General features: G+C 45.8%; 1 protein-coding gene across 3 annotated transcripts in view; it reads left to right on the top strand.

The window, feature by feature from the left end:
• The window catches only part of LOC144784709 (ATP-dependent translocase ABCB1-like), a 916,046-nt gene that overhangs the window by 594,032 nt on the left and 299,606 nt on the right, over positions 1-22,408 (top strand). For all 3 annotated transcript variants that reach the window (XM_078663661.1, XM_078663660.1, XM_078663662.1), the window contains 2 exons: positions 21,721-21,804; positions 21,890-22,093. In XM_078663661.1, the coding sequence (XP_078519787.1) occupies positions 21,721-21,804; positions 21,890-22,093 (288 nt within the window). The remainder of the gene's footprint in view (positions 1-21,720; positions 21,805-21,889; positions 22,094-22,408) is intronic.

Here is a 22,408-nt window from a genome sequence, read left to right as displayed (position 1 = left end):
CCCCTCAGCCTTGTGAAGGATGGGTGGGAGAAGACTTCGAAGAAGCTTCCCCGTAATGTAGTCAGCTACATGCTGGCATTCCGCAGCCAGTTTGCCAAGATGTGGAAGGAAGCTTCAGACAATCTGGAGGCGAGTCAAGCCGTCATGAAGGAGGGGTATGACCGCAACGCTCAGACGGTGGAGTTGGGCGCTGGACAGAAGGTGTGGGTCATGGAGCCTGGGGATCTTAGTGCCCTCCAGGACCGGTGGACTGAACCGTACGAAATTGTGGAGAGACGAGGCCAGACCACCTATGTCGTAGATCTAAAGACCCCATGACAGCCCCATCGGGTGTTCCACGTCAACCGCCTGAAGCCGCACCATGAGTGATCTGAGCTTGCTCTCCTCATGGTGACGGATGGGAGCAAGGAGGAAGAGAGTGAGCCTCTTCCTGACCTTCTGGCAGCCCAGGAGGAGGATGGATCGGTGGAGGGAGTGGTCCTCTCCCCGTCCTTGACCCCAGAGCAACAGAGGGACTGCCGCCAGGTGCAGGAGCAGTACGCCTCGTTGTTATCCCTCACGCCTGGAATCACGCATCTGTGTACCCATGATGTAGGCACAGGGGACAGCCCACCCGTGAAAACCAAGTCTTACCGGCTGTCCGATAAGGTCAAGAGCAGCATCCAGGGTGATATGGTTAAAAGTTGGAGCTGAGTGTGACTGAGCCTTCCAGCAGCCCTTGGGCTAGTCCGGTAGTGTTGGTGCCGAAGGCGGCACCACCGGGCACCACACCAGAACTTCGGTTCTGTGTGGATTATCGAGGTCTGAACTCTGTCACCAAAACGGATGCTCACCCGATCCCACAGGCAGATGAGGTGATTCACCGGCCGGGAGCAGCCCGGTATCTCAGTACCATTGATTTGACGTCAAGATACTGGCAGATTGTCGTGGCGGACGGAGCAAAGGAGAAAACAGCGTTCTCCACCCCCGAGGGGCACTTTCAATTTCTGGTGATGCCCTTCGGGCTCAAGAATGCTCCGGCCACCTTCCTGCGGTTGGTGAACCAGGTGCTGTCTGGCCTGGAGTCCTTCTCACCTGCGTACCTGGATGACATAGCTGTCTTCAGCAGCAGCTGGGAGGACCATCTGCAGCATCTCCAGGAGGTGCTGCAGGCTCTGCAACGTGCTGGCCTCACCATCAAGGCTATCAAGTGCCAGATCGGACAGGGATCTGTTGTGTACCTGGGACACCTGGTGGGCAGGGGTAAAGTGGAGCCCCTCCAGGCCAAAATTGAGACCATCATGGCCTGGGAGCCCCCCAAAACCCAAACTGAGGTCCGAGCTTTCCTCGGCCTCACTGGATATTACCGCCGGTTTGTCAAGGGGTATGGTACCATCCTAGCCCCCCTTACGGAGCAGACGTCCAAAAAGCGCCCCGAAAAATCATCTGGACGGCTGCTTGTCAAGAGGCATTCGACACATTGAAGCACGCGATGTGCACCGCTCCGGTGCTGGCAACACCAGATTTTTCAAAAGAGTTCATTGTGCAGACCGACGCCTCTGAGCATGGCATAGGAGCTGTGCTCTCTCAGTTGAACAACGACGGCCAAGACCAACCTGTGGCCTTTATCTGCAGAAGGCTACTTCCAAGGGAACAATGATGGAGTACAATCGAGCGAGAAGCCTTCGCTGTGGTCTGGGCCCTGAAGAATTTGAGGCATACCTCTTTGGTTCTCACTTCCTCATTCAGACCGACCACTGACCCCTTCGCTGGCTCATGCAAATGAGAGACGAAAATCCAAAGTTGCTAAGGTGGTCCATCCCTACAGGGGATGGACTTTTGGGTGGAACATCGGCCTGGAGTTGACCAAGCCAATGCTGACGGTCTCTCCCGGTTTTTCCGCCTTAGTGACGAGAACTCCCTAGAGGCTGGGTAGCTCTCCCCACTTTTGGCTGGGGGGATGCATGTTAGACCTGTCAGCCTAGGGTGGTCATTCCCCATTTTTTTTGCCCTTGCCTTGTTTTTTCCACCACCTTTTTTTGTTGGACCTAGGTCTCCGGCCGCCTTACCATTGCTAATCAGTGCTAAGGTGCTCTCTCCTACCAACATGGCTGCCACAGGCCCCTGCTACTGCGGAGTGGTCTTTTTAGTAGCACCCTAGTAGCCAGGAGCTGTCTGGGACCTTAAGATACTGTTGCAACACCAGCCCCCCTTCTCTGCCCATAGCTAGACTGGGGAAGCTCCTGGAACCTTCCAGAATAGGGGAGGGGTCTTCTTTTGCCGCCTTAGAGAGTGGTCACCTGACCTAGGAATACTTAACGAAAGGAGGGAAATCTTTTAGTCAGTTGGGGCTTCACTGACCTGTGGGAACCTACGCAGGAGTCTTAGGCGGTAGGGCCTAGGGGAGGAACCTATACCACTGGGAGTGACTGGGCCTAGGCACTACCTTCCAAGTTGAGTAAGGGACTCTAACCAAACCCACTGATCTGGCCCAGTGTGAGGGGAACCCAGGGATCCACCTGCAGTGAGCTACAGGTACCAGCCTGTCCTCCAGACACCAACTCAACCCCCCTTATCACCTAATCCCCAAGGCACCCTGAGAAGGGCACAGAAGCCATCTAGTGCCAAGAAGAACACCTATTTTCAAGAAGGACTGCTGGGGGATCGACCAGGTATTGGCGCTGTACCACCCACACGCTCCCCTGCTCAACCTGTGCCCCCCTTTGCTCTTCTGCCACAGTTGTGTGGCCTTTCCTACCAGAGACTGCTTGTCAAGTGTCCCCCTGCAGTGGGCTGGGCTGCGCTGTGCCAGAACTGCTGTGTTGTGCCCCCTATCGTGCTTCACCCAAGCGCTGTGACCCCCGAGGCACTATAATCGCCAAGCCCCATTCTTCCTGGAATTGTGCTGTCCTCCCCGACTCACCGCCACAGTACGGGGCTTCTCTGTGTGCCTTGGGACAGATCACCAAATTCGGCGCCACCGTGACCCTCTCTGCGTCCCGAGCTCTGTGTCTAACTCACCGCTGCAGCCCCGGGGATTGCTGGCACTGCCTTGCGCCGCCCTGAAGCCTTCTGTCACCGCCGCGGCCCGGCACTGGACTCGGGTGGCCCCCGCTGCTGACTGTAACGTCCCGGCGGCCCTCGGAGCCAGGAGAGGGCCGCCGCATCGTGTTGCTAGGCCACGCTGTGCACAGTGAGATACGAACACTCCCATCATGTGACGGGGATGAACGGCCGCGTCATTGGCCGCGCCCCTGCCCCTGCTTCACCATGATTGGCTATCCTGGCCGCGCCCCTGGGAAGCAGCCCCTGATTGGCTCTGGTAGCCGGGCCAGTCTCTGCTGCCAGGCTTCAGGTGGAGGCTGCCGCCCCCTTCCACACTGTGCCCCGACTGGTCCCGAGGTCGGAGGAGCCGATAGGCGGCCCGGGACCAGTCTCCCTACCAGCGTGCGGCCCGTAGGAGGGTCGGAGCCCTCCCCACTGGCTGGAAACCACCACAAGGGCCCGGGTAGGGCCGAAGACAAAGGTAACCCCCCGGGAGGAGGGCGGGAGGCCAGGAGGAAGAGCGGGGCCCCCCGAAGAGCAAAGAGGGAGCTCCGTGGCCGCCCCTCCCCATGGGAGAAACTGCAGTCCGGCCCCGTTTGCTCCAATTAACCCTGAAGTGGGCTGAGTTAACCAGATAGGGGCCTGAAATAAGGTTAACAGGAACAGAGGCCCGTGAACTGGGCATTGGCCCTTATTGCTGACTGTGGTTGGGCCTAAGTTAACCCCTGGCTCGGGGCTGTTTTTTACAGGCTACCCCTAAGCAGAAGCTAAGCCAGACTGGTTGCATTGATCCTGCTGATACCATTGCTACTGCTAGGCCCTTCTAATGAAATGTTACGTGGTTTCCAAGAGAATAGAATTGCATTTGGTTATCTAATGAAATGTTGGTTGATCTTTGAAGGAGTAGTTCTACTGATATCTGTGCTGTTATGATGAAATGTTACCTGAGACCTCATACACAAGATTAACATATGCCTGCTGAAGTGTTGAATGGACCCTAGAAGAATAAGATTGCATACGGTTGTCACATTAAATGTTTACTTTGCTCCCTTAATGAAATATGGTCTAATGAGTTAATGCTGCGTTGATTAATTGATTACCCTGAATGACTTGCCAACCCTGAATTTGATCTAGATAAAAGTGTCTTGATTTTAACAGACCAGCTGGTGTGGTGTCAGTTATTGGTTTTTTTTCTGTCTCAGTGGGTGTGTGTGCTGTACGGCTATTTTACACCGAAGCCTTTGGGTGCCTTCCTGTTCGCGCCAAGCTACCCCGGTGGAACTGGTGACCCCAGTTCTCACAGAATCAGTCTCATCTGGGAGTGGGTTCTAACTGTACATAATACTCACTAGTTGTCTGCAGCCATGGTTAGAATAACCTCGCTTTCTTATACCAAGGACCCCCCATAAGACCTACCCATAAGGGCACTTTTCACCATGGGAAAGTAGATTGCATTAAGAACCATCCTTGTTATGGCAGCTGAATACAGGACTCTTCATGAACTGACCAGGTCTAGACTGATCATTACCAATAATCATGCCACTGATCAACAACTTTGACCTGATAAGATCAGGGTCCCACTCCCCCAAAGACCTACCGGTGTCAGATCTCTAACCCCTGACATAGGCATTTAGTCATTGAACTAATACAATGCACCAATACAAATTAGTAATACAATTGAACTGCAACCCATAAACAACGACTGAACAATATTGGATAGGAGCATTTATTGCAACCTATCTGTCTCGATTAATTCAAGGGTGCAGTGAAATTCCAAACCCTCCCTTGTAAATGAATTGCACACACTCAAGGTGACACTAAGAGACAGGACATGAATTTTAAAAGGTTTATTTTAACATTCTAATTGAATACTTAAAATATGAAAGGCAGCCATGCAAAATTGGCACACAAATTCAATTTAGAACAGCCGGAACATTTCTAACATGGTTACTGAATTATTGGGTGCCAATTAGGATGTAGGGCGGATCGCCACTGCCCGCATGGCGGTGGCAATCCGCCCTACCTCCTCCCCCGCCCGCCACCCATTTCTCCCCTGCCATATTAGTATGGCGGGGTACCGAGGTGGACGGGAAGACCTACTGCCGCTTTTCCGCCCAGTCAACAAGTCGACAGGGCGGAAAAGGGTTTAATATGGTGCCAGTGTCTGCTAGACACCGCCATTCATATTAACATGAGTGCAAAAACATGGCTTGAAGTGGCGGCAATGGGGAAATCTCTTACGAGGGCCCGTTGCGGGCCCCCAAGTTATTGGGGGGGTGGGGGGTGCACATGGGGGTACCTATGGTACCCCCCTGCATTGTCATGGACATGGTGGCAGGCACCTCACGTTGCCTGTCATCTTGTACATGACAATGCTGGGAATGGAGGATGCCACCACCACGGTGGCAGTGGCAACCTAATCGCCGGTGCTGGACCGCTGCACCACTGGCAGCCGGTCCAGTCTGCCTGCCATCCTAATGGGCCCATTAGTATCCTAACATGCTCAAGCTCTATCTAAGTGCTATGCTAGTGTTACCTAAATCAGTCAATAGCAAGTCTAAATTTTAGTTTTTCAAGGTGGACACACAGAATGCCTGTGTTTTCCTTTTGAAATAGCATTTCAGCTTACTATTGCCTATTACAGTTTGTTTGTGGCTGGGAAATACAAAGCAACAAGCTGAAAGCCATATTTTTCTGTCCTTGATGTCACCTCTGACTTTGCCTAGTTTATGCTGCATAGTATTTATATATTACCAATTTTATTTTATAATACAAAAACACTTGTAGAACTTTCAGATAGTAAAGTATCAACTAGTATAAACAATCATTAGATACATTTGAAATCTAGCTTATGATATTGATTATGGGTAACCAGCATTATAAACAACACAAAAAGACTATAAGCAGGCATAATGCAAACAATTTTATGCAAGTCTTGAAAATGTCACACTTTCTACAAAAGGAATAGAACAGTCTGCATATATTAGAGTCTGAGGGGACCAGATAATGGACATAGAAAAGCTAAAATGGTAACCATTACAGCATTCAGGAGAGACTACGTATCTTTCTCATAATGGTTCAGTGCCTCCAGATTGATGCTACCTGTTTTGACATCTGTCAAACTTGTCACATGAGTCACAGCCTGTTGTCTCCATCTGGAGAAATGTCCAGCTCCAGCAAACTTACCTGGTCATACTGGCCTCTGTTGGGAAAGCAAAATGGCACCTACAGATTCCTCAGGGCTTCCCATTGTTGCCTCAGGACATACTGAAACAGGCTTATGGCCGGATATTTCTGCATCTCTACTCTGTACTGACCCCAAAAGGAAGTCATGCAGGAAAACCATTTGCAACCCTTCAAATCCCTCAGGTGAGAGGGACAAGCCACTCTCAATCTCACTTTACAGATCATTACACCTGGATGTGGAGTGCTAGACCCAATGCAGGACCTCATAACATCTCCCTTATCACCCAGTGTGTGGGATCTGTTTATCTGTTTCATCCACCACATTTGTAGAACAATTGGGCTTTCTTATTAGGAACAACCCACACAAAGTTCAGATGCCCTCATGACTGTCCCCACTGGGCCTGTGACTTGGTTTCCCACCTGTAGTATTGATTCCAGCACCACAATCCTGGCTGTAAGGCTGACGTCTATTTTCAGAAAATCATTCAGCAAGTTCCACTGGGCTGACCCACCCATTGATATATCCCAGGTAACCTGGCCCACCTGTTCTCCAGAGAAACAGGGTCTATGTTCAATCTTTAGTCCACTTTAGACAACTAGAAGTGTTTCTAGGAGCTATGCAGACTTGGGGACATATTAGGCTGCCTACAGCTCTTGTAGTAAAATTTAGCAGGTCAGACTGTTGGAACTATGCCTCTATTAACAAGGATGCCAAGTTATTTACATCCGCGAACCATCCAAATAAAGTCCTGGCATCAGTGAGTGTGAGAAAAATGTCATCATAGTTGGGTGAGTGTTTTGGATTCCCTGCAAGGGTCAGCATCACTTTGATTCCTGTAGCTTGGTGAATGGCTGCAGAGAGCAGTTCCACCTTTAATAAAAATAAGAAAGAGTATAAGGTGCCATCCTGACTAGCACCCTTCTCTGCAGAGAATAAGCCAGACAGAAAGCCCCTTCAGTTTATTTGGTTCTTTTGGGGACGCTGTACTTGTCATCTTTCATGCTGGCCTGCGGAGTTTGCTGAAGGGGACCATTGCTTGTGTGTAAACGCTGCCGGTTTCTGAGCCCACATCGCCATCCACGAGGCCTGAAAACTACATTGCCCAGAAGACTGTGGCGCTGCCTTACCGCGTCACTACAGAGCGCCAGGAGGTGCTTAAATCAGAGGCAAGCCCCACGCAGTGCGGGACGCTGTACTTGTCATTATCTTTCATGCTGGCCTGCGGAATTTGCTGCAGGTGACCATTGCTTGTGAGTAAACGCTGCCGGTTTCTGAGCGCACATCGCCATCCACGAGGCCTGAAAACTGCATTTCCCAGAAGCCCGTGGCGCTGCCTTACCGCGTCACTACAGAGCGCCAGGAGGTGCTTAAATCAGAGGCAAGCCCCACGCAGCGCGAGACGCTGTACTTGTCATTATCTTTCATGCTGGCCTGCGGAGTTTGCTGAAGGGGACCATACCTTGTGTGTAAACGGTGCCGGTTTCCGAGCCCACATCGCCATCCATGAGGCCTGAAAACTAGATTTCCCAGAAGCCCGTGGCGCTGCCTTACCGCGTCACTACAGAGCTCCAGGAGGTGCTTAAATCAAAGGCAAGCCTCACGCAGCGCGGGACGCTGTACTTGTCATTATCTTTCATGCTGGCCTGCGGAGTTTGCTGAAGGGGACCATTGCTTGTGTGTAAACGGTGCCGGTTTCTGAGCCCACATCGCCATCCACGAGGCCTGAAAACTACAGTTTCCTAGAAGCCCGTGGCGCTGCCTTACCGCATCACTACAGAACGCCAGGAGGTGCTTAAATCAGAGTCAAGCCCTACGCAGCACGGGATGCGCGCGGGTGTGCCCGGGTGCCGCCCAGGCAAAGCCCGGGCCAAGGGCGGGCCCGTCCCCGCCCGTCTGCTGCTGGCCGAGGCTGGGCTGGGCCTAATCTCTTGGTTCTGCTGTTGAGACTAAAACAACATTTACAAACAGTAAGAGCTTAATTTGTCATTATTGTTTTCCTGGTACTCTGTTGAATTGACTTGTGACTGTGGACCAACTAGCTGATTCAAATCAGTGGCCTTGCTCAGACTGGATTGTTTTAATTGAGCACTCCATTTGTGTTTTATATAGTTGGTAATCGACAAGGGCAATGGGGAAATGGAAAACGTTGAGCCCGAAGGTTCCTTTGGTCCAAAAAAGTATACCGGCCTCACAACAATCTGAACTAAGCTATCTTACGGGGGCTATGGGGGCCTTAAACAAACAGATCACCTCTGTAGACGAATCTATAGAGGCAGGTTCTTCTCGTTTATCGACTAAATTAAAGCAATTAGTCGAACATGTGTCACCAGGACAAAGTAGTGTGCCTAAAAAACACATGAATGGTTGTATTCAAAACATCTCCGACGACATAATAATAAGTGAGCCTGACTCATTTTCACAGCCCCTGCAGAATAAACACAAAACTCCATCCTGTTCTGATAACACTTGTATCGTAAGGGGCCCTATCACGAAGGATAAGAACCCCTCAGATGCAACCGCAGTCACTATAATGAAACCCATTTACCATGGGGAAAAAAGACTACAGTGAGGAAAGGTTCTTATAGAGGGAAAGAGGACTCTTCAAAGAAGTTAGAGGCGCTAACTAGTGATCTAAATAGACTATTTACCTTGGTGGAATGTTTGGATCTTATTTAAGAGTGAGTCTGGACCAAGTTCAGGCTAGACTGACGCTTATTGAGGACCACATGTCCCCAGATAAAGGAAAACATGTTGATCCTGTATTAGATGCCCAAGAGTCAAGGGAGGATAACGAGGGAAATCCCATTCAGACTACCAATAGTCGATTTCTGTGGAAAATCCACTCTAATTCAAAGGATAGAGAGCCCCTCTTAAAAGACCTACCCACGAAAACAGCTAGCACTAAATACCCTGCATTGATAATGACCTATAAGAACTCCTTAATGACCCCAGTCATTGATGATAGGCATGGGGACATAGCTCGCCAACCAAATCATTACAGGCCATAAATTTTTATCATCCTCATTGCAGGCCCAACAACAAGTACCACAGTCTCCATTGGCTCAAAACTGGGTTCACTCATGGCCAGATTCAGTACTCGATCTACCACTGTGTACGATACCTTATGTTATCGTGTTAGCAAACGTGCCACCTAAGGGACCAGTAGAGAGCGGATCCTGGGAATCATTAAGGAACAAAGCCCTGTATTGGTTGGGTAAGAAGACGGGTCTAGAAGCTCATCTGTTTGCAAAATTCAAGATGGCAAGAAGGGTTCAGTGGGTGGGTGGTACTAGGAAATCATTGTCGGGGGACTGCATAGTACTCACATTCAGATCTCCCATGCTGGTCAAGAACATTCTTTGGGGGGCTGGGAACAGTACTTTAGCTGCAGGCTTGATTAATATCCTCCCACTAGGTTTTTTCTACCCCCCACGTTTTAACCATCTTAACCGTCCGGTAAATCGACATATTGTCGCAACCCCAAGCAATTATTATGGCGTTACAACTTTTAATCGATTGAATTTGCTTTCTGGGTAGGAAAGTAATGATTGACTGGACAAACACAACCTTATAAAATTAGGTTCACAGGAACTTGGGACCGTCCTGCATAAAAAGAACAACTTCAACCACTCTCCCTCCATCAATTCCGTCACCCAAAATGAGGCAGGTAAGAGTAAGGGTAATAAGGAGAATTTATACCATATTCCCATCACTGGAATTCTAAGTTCAACATCACCTGTCCCTAGTACTACGAACAATGAAGGGTTCAAATTCACCACAAATTTTGGTCAGCGCAAAGGACCCATTAAGCAAAGCCTTGAGCGACCCTCCTCTACGTTTGTCTTAGAGCTAAAAAACGTTTTCTGGAACATAGCTGGACTACGTTCAAAATTGACAAATGATATTTGGCTGCAATTTGCAGGTCTTTTTAATGTCCTTTGCCTCCAGGAGACCTTGGCCCGCACGCCTTACATATAGAGGGCTACAAAACTTTTTTCTCCAGTGCCCTCCCGTCTGCCTCTGGGAGAGCTGAAGGCGGTCTGTCAATTTTCATTTCAAACCTTCTAGTGATTAAGAAAACTGTGCCCTATAAAATCGAACCTAATTTTCAAATAATAACATTAGATCTAAATAGTCATGATACATATGTTCTGGTTAACTTTTATAATATTCTTCACCAGACTGACCTAATAGCTATCTTAAAAGAAATAATGTTCCACCTACAGGATTTAAAAAACAAGTCAGACAAAAATGTTATAATCATTTGGAGGGGCGATTTTATTCTCACTCTATGCCCTCAAAATAACAATAGTAATTGTGGCCTTTTAGATGAAAACGGAATCTCAATAACACATTTCTGTCACACAAACACTGGAGAGCAATTAAATGAGGTATTATGTGCTCTGGATCTGGGGTTGTCAAATGACTTGGTGGTCCCTTCAGTCCCCCTAACTAAAACCTATAATGGGAGGGGAGCATTTAGTATTATAGATTTTACATTTGTCTCAGTCACTGCAGCGCCCTGTATTGTTAATTTTAGGATTTATGATAATTCTACCAGTGATAATTTTTCAATTAGCATAACAGTAGTATTCCCAACTAATCAACAAAAGCGGAACCCCGAGAAAATTTATGGACAAGGAACTTTACGCATGGAAAGACCGAATGGATATTCACTTAAATGGGAAAAGATTGACCAGCTTGTAATAACTACTGAAGTAGTAAGAAATTCCCTAGAATCAGTAAATAATTGTTTGGATCTTAACACCACTGATGTTGAGATTTTAAAGAGCTTCTCTAATATAATATCAACAGTAAAGGTAGCTCTTCCTAGGGAATTAAAGGAAAGGCCGGCAAAAAGTAAAGGATGGTTTAATAAAACCTGTACGAAAGCTCACTCTAATTTAAAACTGGCCCTACATAAAGTGCCGAGGGATAAGCAGGAAATAGCCCACTGCAGAATGGAATATAACAAGGCCATAAAAACCAGGAAAGTAGAACTTAAAAAAGATCTCTGGACCCAATTTCACAATAGCTGTATTTCTAAAAACAACACTGCTTTTTGGAAAGTTATCAGATCACCCTTTTATCAGATAATACCAACAATGACACCATGGATATAGCTATTGATGTGTCGGCATGGGTTCATCATTTTCTGGGACTATTTGGCCTTTCGTCACAGGACCAGTCATCTCTTAATAAAGAGAGTGTAACTTTGCCTCCAACTAACCCCGTCTTCCCCATCCCTTTGGGAATATCCAACTGGGAAGTAGAAGCGGCCCTTTTAGTGAGCAAAGGTGGAAAGGCCCTAGGAATGGACCTTTACAAGTACAATATGGACCTGTGGACCCCGATACTGACAAGAGTCTTGGAGGCATCCTGTGCGGTGGACCTCCCAGACTCTTGGTCAGATTCAATCCCGGTGCCAATTTTCAAAAAGGGAGACCATAACCGCCCATCCTGCTATAGACCGATATCTCTCCTAGATTCCCTGAGGAAGGTGGCAGGCTGCGTCATTCTCAATCGTCTGCAGACATGGGCAACAGATAATAGAAAACTCTCTGATCTACAATTTGGATTCAGAGAAGGACTCGGCACTATAGATCAAGTGCTTAATTTGTCCCTCCTAGTGGGCAAGTACGTAACGGCCAAATGTGGGAATCTTTACATGGCGTATGTCGATCTGACAGCAGCCTTCGAATGCGTCAGTCACTCCAAGCTTTGGGACATTTTAGTGGACATGGAGGTCGAGCCCCCACTAATAAACTTTTTACGGGAATTATACACCAATGCCACCGGCAGGGTCAGGTTCGGCAATCAGGTAGAACTCACGGCCTTATTCGGAGTACAGAGGGGAGTCAGGCAAGGTTGTGTCCTGGCCCCCTTTCTTTTCACCCTCTATACGAACGGGTTGGAACTCACCATGCTACAGGGGTGCCAGGACCTACCCTTAATTAAAGGACAAACAATACCGGCCCTGCTGCACGCCGATGACGCCGTGATCCTAGCACGCACACCTATAGAACTTCAACGTGCTGTGATAAGATACAATCATTTTATGGCCGACCTTGAGCTTAAAATAAACATTAAAAAACGTTTATTATGTCCATGGGTAACAGATGTAAGAAAGTTAGGGATATTTTTGTTGAAAATATAAAACTTGAGACGCCAAAAACGTATCCCTACTTAGGTGTCCTGATGGACGATAAATCTTTATGGAAAACAGGCTATAGAGACAAGAAAGCTGCTTTTTATGAGGGCCACAACAGCTTTGGTCAATTTTACACAGAGGCTGGGTAGAAGACCCCCGATGGAACTGATTCAAATCTACCGGGCAAAATGTATCAGTGTAGCAACCTATGGAGCAGCTCTGTGGGGATATGGAAAAATTAAAGCCCTACAAAAAGTTGAGAACTGTTTTCTGAGATTTTTACTCTGTGTCCTTCGAAGTTCCTCAACTTATAATTGCCACCTAGAGCTTGGCCTTACTTATATAACTGATATAGTCAAACTCCAGACGATGCCTTTGTGGTACCGCATTTGGTCTTCTGACACCGCAGCTTTGAGTCGAGGTCTTTTAGAGGATTGTCTCTCCCTTGAAAATGGGTGTAAAATTAAATGGCTTAAGTACATTAAAACATTACTGTATGATTTAGGACTGGAAAAATACTACCAGTCCCCAATAACAATAACTGAAATATCTAGGAAAGAATTTAGAAATTACGTTTGACCCACTTGGAGCAACTCAGGCTCGCTAATGAGGCAAGCAAATCGTCTGTCCAACATGTGTTATTAATACAAAACTTCTGTGGCCATTCAGCCTTATTTAACGTTTGAGCTGAATACTTATGAAAGATTCTTGCTGACCCGCTTTAGATGGAACATGTTCCACCATTTGGTCTCTTTTCCAGAGGTGAACACTTGGGCAAAATATCCAACAATCTGCCCTTGTGGTGAAACTTCTATACAATCTACCATGCATACAGTCCTATTCTGCAAATTTTATAAAGAGCCCAGGACTTGTTGGTTGATCCCGTTATTAAAACATCTGTGACTAAGGAGATGTCATCCTGCATATCTTGCCTTGCAATTACTGGAGTCTACATTTATGGCGGAAAACATTGCCAGATTTTTTAAGTTTTGTGTTAAACACAGGGCAAATTTATGTTAGCGAAATGAATTGTATAGAATTACTTTTAATTAAGGAACTCTGAAATATCGTGAACTATGATTAATGTCCATAACGACATATACTGTTGCACTTTATTAACTGGAGAATGTATTATAATTTTTCATTGTTATCCCTTTGGATTTTTATAATCTTAACTCTTCGTTTTTAACGATTTTTATTATGAAATTGTACTTTCATGGTCTTCTAATATTGAATACCGAATAAAGAAGTTTTTGATTTGATTTGATTTGATTTGATATTTGGCTCTTTGGTTTCTGTCGAGGGAGTGTTGCTTCTGTCCCAGTCTGGTCTTTTCCAGGGCTCTGATTATGTACCCCCACTCAACATTCCTGTACATCTGAAGAGCGGAAGAGTTTATCATAAGAGGCTTTTTCACTCACTCCACAAGAGGTGTGATAATCTATGTAGAAGAATTCCTGATGACCTGCTGTATCTCTTCGACCACACTGGTGTTCACTCACCACAATCTCTTCAACATGAAGTTGGTTATGATTTTGATCTCCCCTTCAATCAGAGAGAACATTTGCTAGAAGGCACAATGTAATGGGTATTTTGACTTTAGGAATGAGTGTGATCAGATGTCAAAGATCCAAAGGTTTCACTATCCATGTTTGTAGTATATACAACATTAAGGGTGAAGCTCCCTTTACCTAATGTGTAGAATTCAGCATAGAAACGACCCATGTGGTGAGAGGCTGGACTAGAACTGTTCAATTTCTGACCCTCACGCAGCTTCACAATTTCATATTGGTTCTCTAAGAGAAGGATTGGAAAGTGAGAGATTGATATCATTGCCCCTTCAAAGAGCCAGACAGTGATTTGATATGTTTTAGCATGAGAACAACACAATATCTGCCTTCTTTCTGAAGCACAGAAACACAATTCTGTGCCAGAGCATGGAACCAGCAACTGTTTATATTTTATCATGAGAAAGGAAACCTCCACAGAGTCTCTGACTCTTTGTTGGGGACATCTGAGACCCATCTCAAGGAAGATGCTATTTGATTTCTTTGTGAGATACAGAGCCACACAAAACACAAGTCTGAAACCAAATGCATTACAAACTGCTCACAACTGTCTGGTCACCTATTGCAACCAGTATTTGTGCGACTAGTAGAGCATGAATATCAGTGATGCAGGTCATACATTTTAAGTCCGTCCATTTGATGGCCATCACAGGGATGGCGGCCTGCTTGGGTAAAAGAAAACATTTTTGAAAAATGTAGGCCATTTTCCTTAAAGATAATGTTGCTGCATTTAGAACAAAGTTCAAATTTCATAAAAAGAAATGTGTTTAATGGTTAACTGCATAACATATACAACTCAAACGTGCCAACTCAGCCTGCCATTGCTGTGAGGGAAATGGCTACAACCAGCTAGCAAACTGGATCTCCTTAACTTGTTTAGCTCACCGCCGTAAGGGGAACGGTCACCCGAGCTCCATCAGCTTCCCCACGCCTTCTGCACGCGTGAGGACTACACATCCCAGGGGGCATAGCGGGTCGCCAGTGACATGAGTCACCAGGGGGCGCCGGAGGCCCTCAATGGAAGCGCGGCTCCCCCACAGCGCATGACGCGCCAACTCAGCCTGCCATTGCCGTGAGGGAAACGGCTACAACCAGCTACCACACCAGATCTCCTTACCTTGTTTAGCTCACTGCCGTGAGGGGGACGGCCGCCCGAGCTCCATCAGCTTCCCCATGCCTTCTGCACGCGTGAGGACTACACATCCCAGGGGGCCTAGCAGGTCGCCAGTGACACGCGTCACCAGAGGGCGCCGGAGGCCCTCAAAGGAAGTTCAGCTCCCCCGGTGTGCGGGGCGCGCGCAGGCATGCCCGGGCACTGCCTGGCCGAAGCTCAGGCCAAGGGTGGGCCCGTCCTGCGCCCGTCAGAGCCAGGGCAGGGCCATCCCCTGAAATCTTCAGTCTTCTAGTTTCTGGCGCCTCTAAACAAAGTGTGGACTGATCCTAAGAACCGAGGAAGGTACTGTTTGCCTGCTATTGTTATTGCTTTTCCCAGTTGCCAGCTGAAAGTCTCCCTGTCACTCACAGTGGACTTTCTGAAGACTAATAGTGCTGATTGTTATCATATGAGGCTCTTTATATTTAGTAAGCTAGGGCCTCATTGGTATGGGAAAGCGCAAGTCAATGGAAGGGGGAGGGGGGATCTGAGACCATTAATCCCTCTAAACAGTGAAAGGGGAAGAAGGCTAGAAGGATGACTAGACATGCTGCTTCTAATTGTGTCCTTGACTATATTGATGGCCTTGTTGAAGAGTGTGAGGCGATTATGACTACTGGAAACAGCGTACATAAGGGTGGGCCTACTATTCAACAGAATACAGGTGGTTTGGGAGTAGAATGTGAGGATAATGTATCCCATGTTATCCCTGCTATGTTCCTTCCAAAACAAAAAGGGTTAAAAGGGAAGTGAATTTGATGTAAGGGGGTCCTCATCCCCATTGAGAAAGACCATTGGACCTAAGGGTACTGATAAATCTATTGTAGTTAGCAATAGCCATCCATCTGTGTGTGACCCACCAGTACCGTGTACTAATAGGTTCTCTGTCCTGGCGAACATACACAACGAGAGTCTCGTCTTACAAACATCACAATCCACCAGAATAGGTGTGGACCCTGTTTTAAACTCTCTACCAAGTCATGTTCCAGATCTCCAAACTCCACAAAGTAACAAGGGTAGAAGTGATTCACAAGATATCTGTGACCAAATGAATTTAATATGTCTTTTAAGGGATGAGGTTGAAAATATTGATTGTAAATCTAACTGCCATGGTAGGACCTACACCTGACGGGGGGTCACGCACTTTGTTTAACATTAGTGCAACTAACACTAATTATTTCCCTTTGAAACCTGGACTGGCAAACCTGACGGCTACGGAAAAGGTAGTGGCCGGCGGGCGTAGAACCATCCCCATTCATAATGAGGTGGCCAAGGAAAGTAGACCCACATCATCCCTGAAAGTTCAAAATAAACCACCTTTATCCGTAACTAGCAAATATAGGAATTGATGGCTGGGTTACAATTGCGCTGGGTCACAGTGATAACTGTCAGGATTAGAAAAATCTGGAAAGCTCCAAGGATACGGTTTAGGCCATCTCTCTAAACACAACAGGCATGATCAAGTCAATGCCCTATTATACAAAACAGCATTTATCCTGAGCTAACATAGAAAAGTTATTTTACAATTAAATGAACAAATCACAAATCACTGTTATTTTCTTCTTTTTCTTTCTTTTATTTCACGTGATGAATGTTAAATGCCCGTAAATAAAAGGGTAGTGTCAGTCTCTCTCCATTCTGTATCACTCGGGTATTTTCCTCCTGTGACGGTATCTCGTCTCCGACAAAAAGTGTTCCTTGTCGGGGCAAGAAGAACGTGGAGAATAGACCTATGGGATATCTCAACCCCAAAAGACATTGCAGTAGGGGTAACAAGCAAGAACGTAACAGGTCGAACTGAATAAATTAAGCCTTGAAGAAGTCTGTGGATAAACACCATTTCAGACGAAACACGTGTCGGCTAGGAAAACTTTTATGAACATTCATCACGTGAAATAAAAGAAAGAAAAAGAAGAAAATAACAGTGATTTGTGATTTGTTCATTTAATTGTAAAATAACTTTTCTATGTTAGCTCAGGATAAATGCTGTTTTATCCGTAACTAATAGGTCAATGCAACAGATGAAGATACCTGACCGGGAGTATTTGCCTGCTGACACTAGGGGGAGCGCCAACGATAGGATGGCATGTAAAGACAAGACCCCTATTAGAAGGGAGAGTCCATATATGAGTGGAATACACAAGGAAAATGTTCACAAGTTAGCTCCGGGCAGAAATAATGAGAGTGCCGATTCCCTAACCAATAAAGCTATTCATTGGCTACAATATGTCAGAGGGTGCCGCTCGGTAATCGGGGATGACATTATTAAGGCAAGAAGGCTACGTTTCCCCTCTGAGCAATATGATTCCATTGAACTAACATTACGGACAGAGCTACTGGCTGAAAACGTATTTGCCCTTGAATTTAGAACTAGTCCACCAGCATATTCACGTATCCAGTTAAGGAATATTTGCCCTCCACCCAAGGCTCACTTGTTTTCTGGGCAAAGCCAATGGGGTAGGTCTGGAGGTTCTGGGTTGGAGACCATTGATTGACTCCCTGCTGAACTCGCCTCAAGTTCCTCTAGTGTTACAGTGGGGGACTTTGGCAGGGGAGAAACTGTTACTCACACTTCTGATAAAAGGTGCAGACCTAGTCATAGTGTTGAAGATCAATCTGACAGTGTCGGTATTCCTAGTAACACTTTGGGGGTGGCCCTCACCATAATTCAGTCAAATAACCGCCCTAACTTAAGACCAAAGAGACAGCCCAGTGCAAACCCATTAAGCGAAGGAAATACCCCACCATCCATAGGCCACAATTTTAGAAGGGGCACGTTAATTTCATGGAACGTAGCAGGCTTGGGTCCCAAAGCACAATTGCCGGAATGGTTCACATTCATCAATGATTTTGATGTTTGTGTCTTTCAAGAGACCTGGTTGTGTGAACCACACTTTTGCCAGGGCTATTTAAACTTTTTTGTTCCTGCAATTAAAGGGGCTACATTGGGCCCAATAGGTGGTCTAAATATTTGGGTCTGTCAAGAACTACCTCTTACTATTAAGTCTGTCAACAACTACCGTTTACTATTAAAGAGTTATCCTCTAAGAGCAATGACATCCAGCTCATAAGATTAGATCTGGGCTCCTTGACTTATTTGGACATCCATAATGTCTACGTGAGGGGGACCTGGAGGGGAAGTTCCAGGTCATAGCGGCCTTGGATTCCCTCCTAGAACTCCACTCAGCAGACAGTAGTGTAGTTGTCGCGGGAGATCTAAAGTCAACTTTTGAGCCCTTGGCTGATCCCGACAGGTACCTTATTGATGATGAGGATAGCCAATGGGGGGGGTACCGAAATTGGATCTTAACACCGTAAAAAAGTGGACAGAGGCTGTCATTCAGATTAATGCTATCTGCTATGAAAGGGGACCGAGGGCGTTAAACGGCAGAACTTTGAAAGAAAGGTTTGGGGCGAATACATTTGACAACGGGCGTAGTACAAGCAGGATTGATTACATCCTTTGCAGTATGAAGTTCTGGCATACAATAGTGGACATGATGGTCAAGGACCATATGGAAAGTGATCATAACCCCCTGTGTGTTATGCATCTATGGTGGAAGTCAGAACAACTAGGGGTAGATGTGACCGAGCTTTGTGCCCCTTAAATTATCCCTACTAATGATATGCGCCGGCTTAACTGGTCGCGCGTTATGACTAACCCAAGGCCCTGGATAACATAAGCAAGAAAGCTGACAAAGCCATTTTGGACCTAGATCATGTAAATAGCTCAGGAGAGGATCTGAGCTGTGTAACTCAACTGCACGACAGTCTTTTCGCTTGTATTAGGGCCCATTTTCTTATGCCAAATAAAACTAAGAAGGTAATTGCCCCCAAACCACTGAGGTGGTATAACGATGACTGTAGGCATGCTAGAATCGTTCTAGGTACAGCTATCATTGGTGGGGAATTGGATGCTGTCCGTTTAGCCAGACAGGAGTAAAATAAGTACTATAAGGCCAATAAATTGTGGGATGAGCTCCGATGGCAGGATCTTAAAGAGGCAAGTGATAATAATGATACTAGGTTATTTTGGAATATTGTCAAGTGGGGGAGGGGGGCCAGTCTGACCCGCCCCAAAATCACGTCACACAGGAAGGCTGGGTAAATTATTTTAGACCGCAATATGTGCGTAACCCTCTAGATAATGAAATGGAACATTTTAGATTTGCTTTTTATATAGACAAAGCTTTTATTGATAATGATGTGCTAGTGGCTCTTAACGCAAAGGCTGGAGGAAGAGCACCAGGACCAGACGTGGTCCCTGCGGATGTCTTTCTCTATGATAAGGTATGGTGGGCCAGGTATATCTTGTTGTTGGCTAATGCTGTGGCCCAGAGCACCCCGATCCACGTATCCTGGAAAGGGGCAGTGATAATCCCAGTGTACAAAAAAGGTGATAAAGCGCAGACGGTAAACTACAGGCCCATCAGTTTGATAGACACTATTCAAGAGGTAATTGGGAGGATGACCTTGAGTAAAATTTTAGACTGGGTCGAGGAAAATAGTATATTGTCCCTTTTTCAAGCGGGCTTTCGTAAATACATTAGCACTATCGATCAAGTCTTCTGTTTTGCTCTACTTCACTGGAAGATCATGACACTGGGCAAAGGCAGCCTCTATGCTGCCTTTGTTGACTTACCTGCAGCCTTTGACCTTGTCCCCCGTTCACAGTTATGGGTTGTTTAAAAAAAATTAGGTCTATCTGATGATGACATTTTAACTATGATGATGAGGCTTCACAAAGCTAATTATGCCAAAATCCAATGGGGTAGACAGGGAAAGGTCACTCCCCAATTCCCAGATGAGCGTGGTGTGCGACAAGGATGCGCATTGGCCCCTACACTATTCTCTCTGTACATCAACGGAGTAGTTGGCCGTATGTCACTAGTAAACACAAATGCCCCCACTCTAGCTGGCGCTAAGATTCTGATTTTAATGTTTGCGGACGACACGTTAATCTTATCCAAAACTCCAAGTGGCTTACAGCGTGCCCTAGTAATCTTTGAAGAGTTTTGTACTGACAGTGGCTTGGAAGTTAACGTGACAAAAACTAAATTTATAGTTTTTAATCTGCATCATAGTTTTAAAGGGAAGGTTTTTATGAGTGGTCAACCGCTTGAAATGGTCAAGGCTTTTACTTATTTGGGTATCCATCTAGCAAGAGATCTCAAATGGGACCATCACATAGATATAGCTGCCCTAAAACACCGGCAATGTGCGGGAGCTTTAAACTTGGAGCACAATAAGTCATTAACAAAACCAATCAAGTCTGTTCTCCAAGTCTATGAAGCTAAAGCTCTCAGTTCTGCGCTTTATGGCGCAGAATTATGCGGGTTTGAGAAAATGTTGCCATCAACCCTCTCTGAAAATAAGTTCCTTCGCAGTATCACCGGTCTTCCCCAGAGTACCCCACTAAAGCTTCTCAGGTACGACTTGGGTAGGAAAGCAATCGCAGATGTAGCAAAGCTTTGCCCTATTTTATATTGGCGTAGGCTCTGGACTACACCGGAGCTCCCCCCTTATGCCGCAGGGTTCATTGATCTTATCAAATCTGATGGTTTCCACAAGATCAGCTGGCTAAGGGATCTCAGAAATGATGTGGTTGCATTGGGCATGCAAATGTTGATGGAAAATCCTGCGGTAGCTTCGTTCCCATCTAAAAGTGTTCTAAAGGAGAAGTACTGGGAACTGGCGGCATATCGCATCTGGAGTGGCACGGATTCTTCCACTGTGGCGGGGGTCTTTTTAGGGGAAAAGCTTACTCCCAGGTTAGAATCATACTGGGACGTTACTACCAAACCTGGAGATAGGAAGCTTTATTTTCAGCTTAGAGCTGGATCTCTACCTCGTAAGTCACTGACCTCTAGGTGGGCTGGCGCAAGTAGTAATATCTGCCCTGCTTGTGGGAGCCAAAAGGAAACTATTGCTCATCTTTTGTTTGTCTGCCCTGTATATGCAATCCCAAGGCACGTTTGGCTTACCCCAATGTGCAAATTACTGGGCACAAATAGAAGTGCTGAAGCTGAAAGGCTCATATCCACCAGCACTTTACCATTCATTTCAATAGCGGTAGCCAAATACTTGGGATGGGTGTGGGTATTAAGGCAGAACTCAAAGCTGTGATAACTGACTACTTGTTTGACTCTTTCTGAATGAAAATTGGGATCCGCCTAGTCTGACCATGTAGCATGTCTGACCAGAATCTGTTTTAACAGTTTTTATCTTATATGTAATGAGTTTTATCCTATTCTAGTTGTCGAGATGAATTTTTACTTCTTCCATTTGCTTAGCTTTTGCTTTTTTAACATAAATCACTGTATGTATGTAAACATCAATTTACTATTTTGTAAATTTGTATACATTGTGGAGGCTTTATTCTCTTGATTTTATGAGTACATCTCAAATAAAGCTATTTTGACATATACAACTTAGTATTTCAATTTCACTGTTTAATATGATATCCTTCTCTCCATAACAGAAAGATCCTAACCATCTACTTATCAGGACGAACCAGAACATCCAATCGTACACATTTATGTAAACCTAGAATGTGTTATGGAATTTATAAGGCTGCAGTGAACCACTGTGTCTATGAATCCTATAATATGTTTAGTTATATTTTTTGCTTTTCTAGGAAATTGGATGGTTTGATGATCGAAGGAATGATGTAGGAATTTGGATCACACGTCTTGCCACAGATGCATCTCAGGCTAAAGGGGTATGCCTAAACAATCAATAAGGAACGAGCCAAACATCACACACGGTACACATATCCATTTCACTAAAGCTTTCTATCTTTCCAGGCAATTGGAGACCGCCTATTTATATTCAGCCTGACTACCTCCACCTTGCTGACAGCATTTATAATCTCGTTTGTTTGCGGATGGCAACTAACTCTCCTAATTCTTGCCTGTACACCATTCATGGTTGGTGCATTTGTTATTAAATCAAAATCACTCTCCGGGCATGCCTCAGAGAACCAAGCTGCCCTAGAAGAAGCTGGAATGGTAGGTTTGTTTCTTTTTGTTACGTTAAGTTTTGTGATATTTACACTGATGTCTATCTGAATGTTGTTCTAATTAGTATAATATAGCATAAAGAAACTGAAAAGTAAAAATCCACACATCTGCAAATCCATATACACAGTCACTAAAAAACACTCTGAAATGTGCCAAAGTTGTGATGGTGAAAGGTGACATTTTAAAACAGAGATCAACGTTCTGTAGTACATTAATTAATGTAAAACATTGCAATTAACAGTTGACATTCATTCAAAACTGATAAAAAATATTTCTTTTTTAAAGCTACATTTTTGTTAAATT

This window comes from Lissotriton helveticus, chromosome 10, assembly GCF_964261635.1.
Source record: "Lissotriton helveticus chromosome 10, aLisHel1.1, whole genome shotgun sequence".
NCBI classification, from domain to species: domain Eukaryota; kingdom Metazoa; phylum Chordata; class Amphibia; order Caudata; family Salamandridae; genus Lissotriton; species Lissotriton helveticus.
Note: the sequence above shows the minus strand (reverse complement) of the source record. Positions and strands in the feature narration are given on the sequence as shown.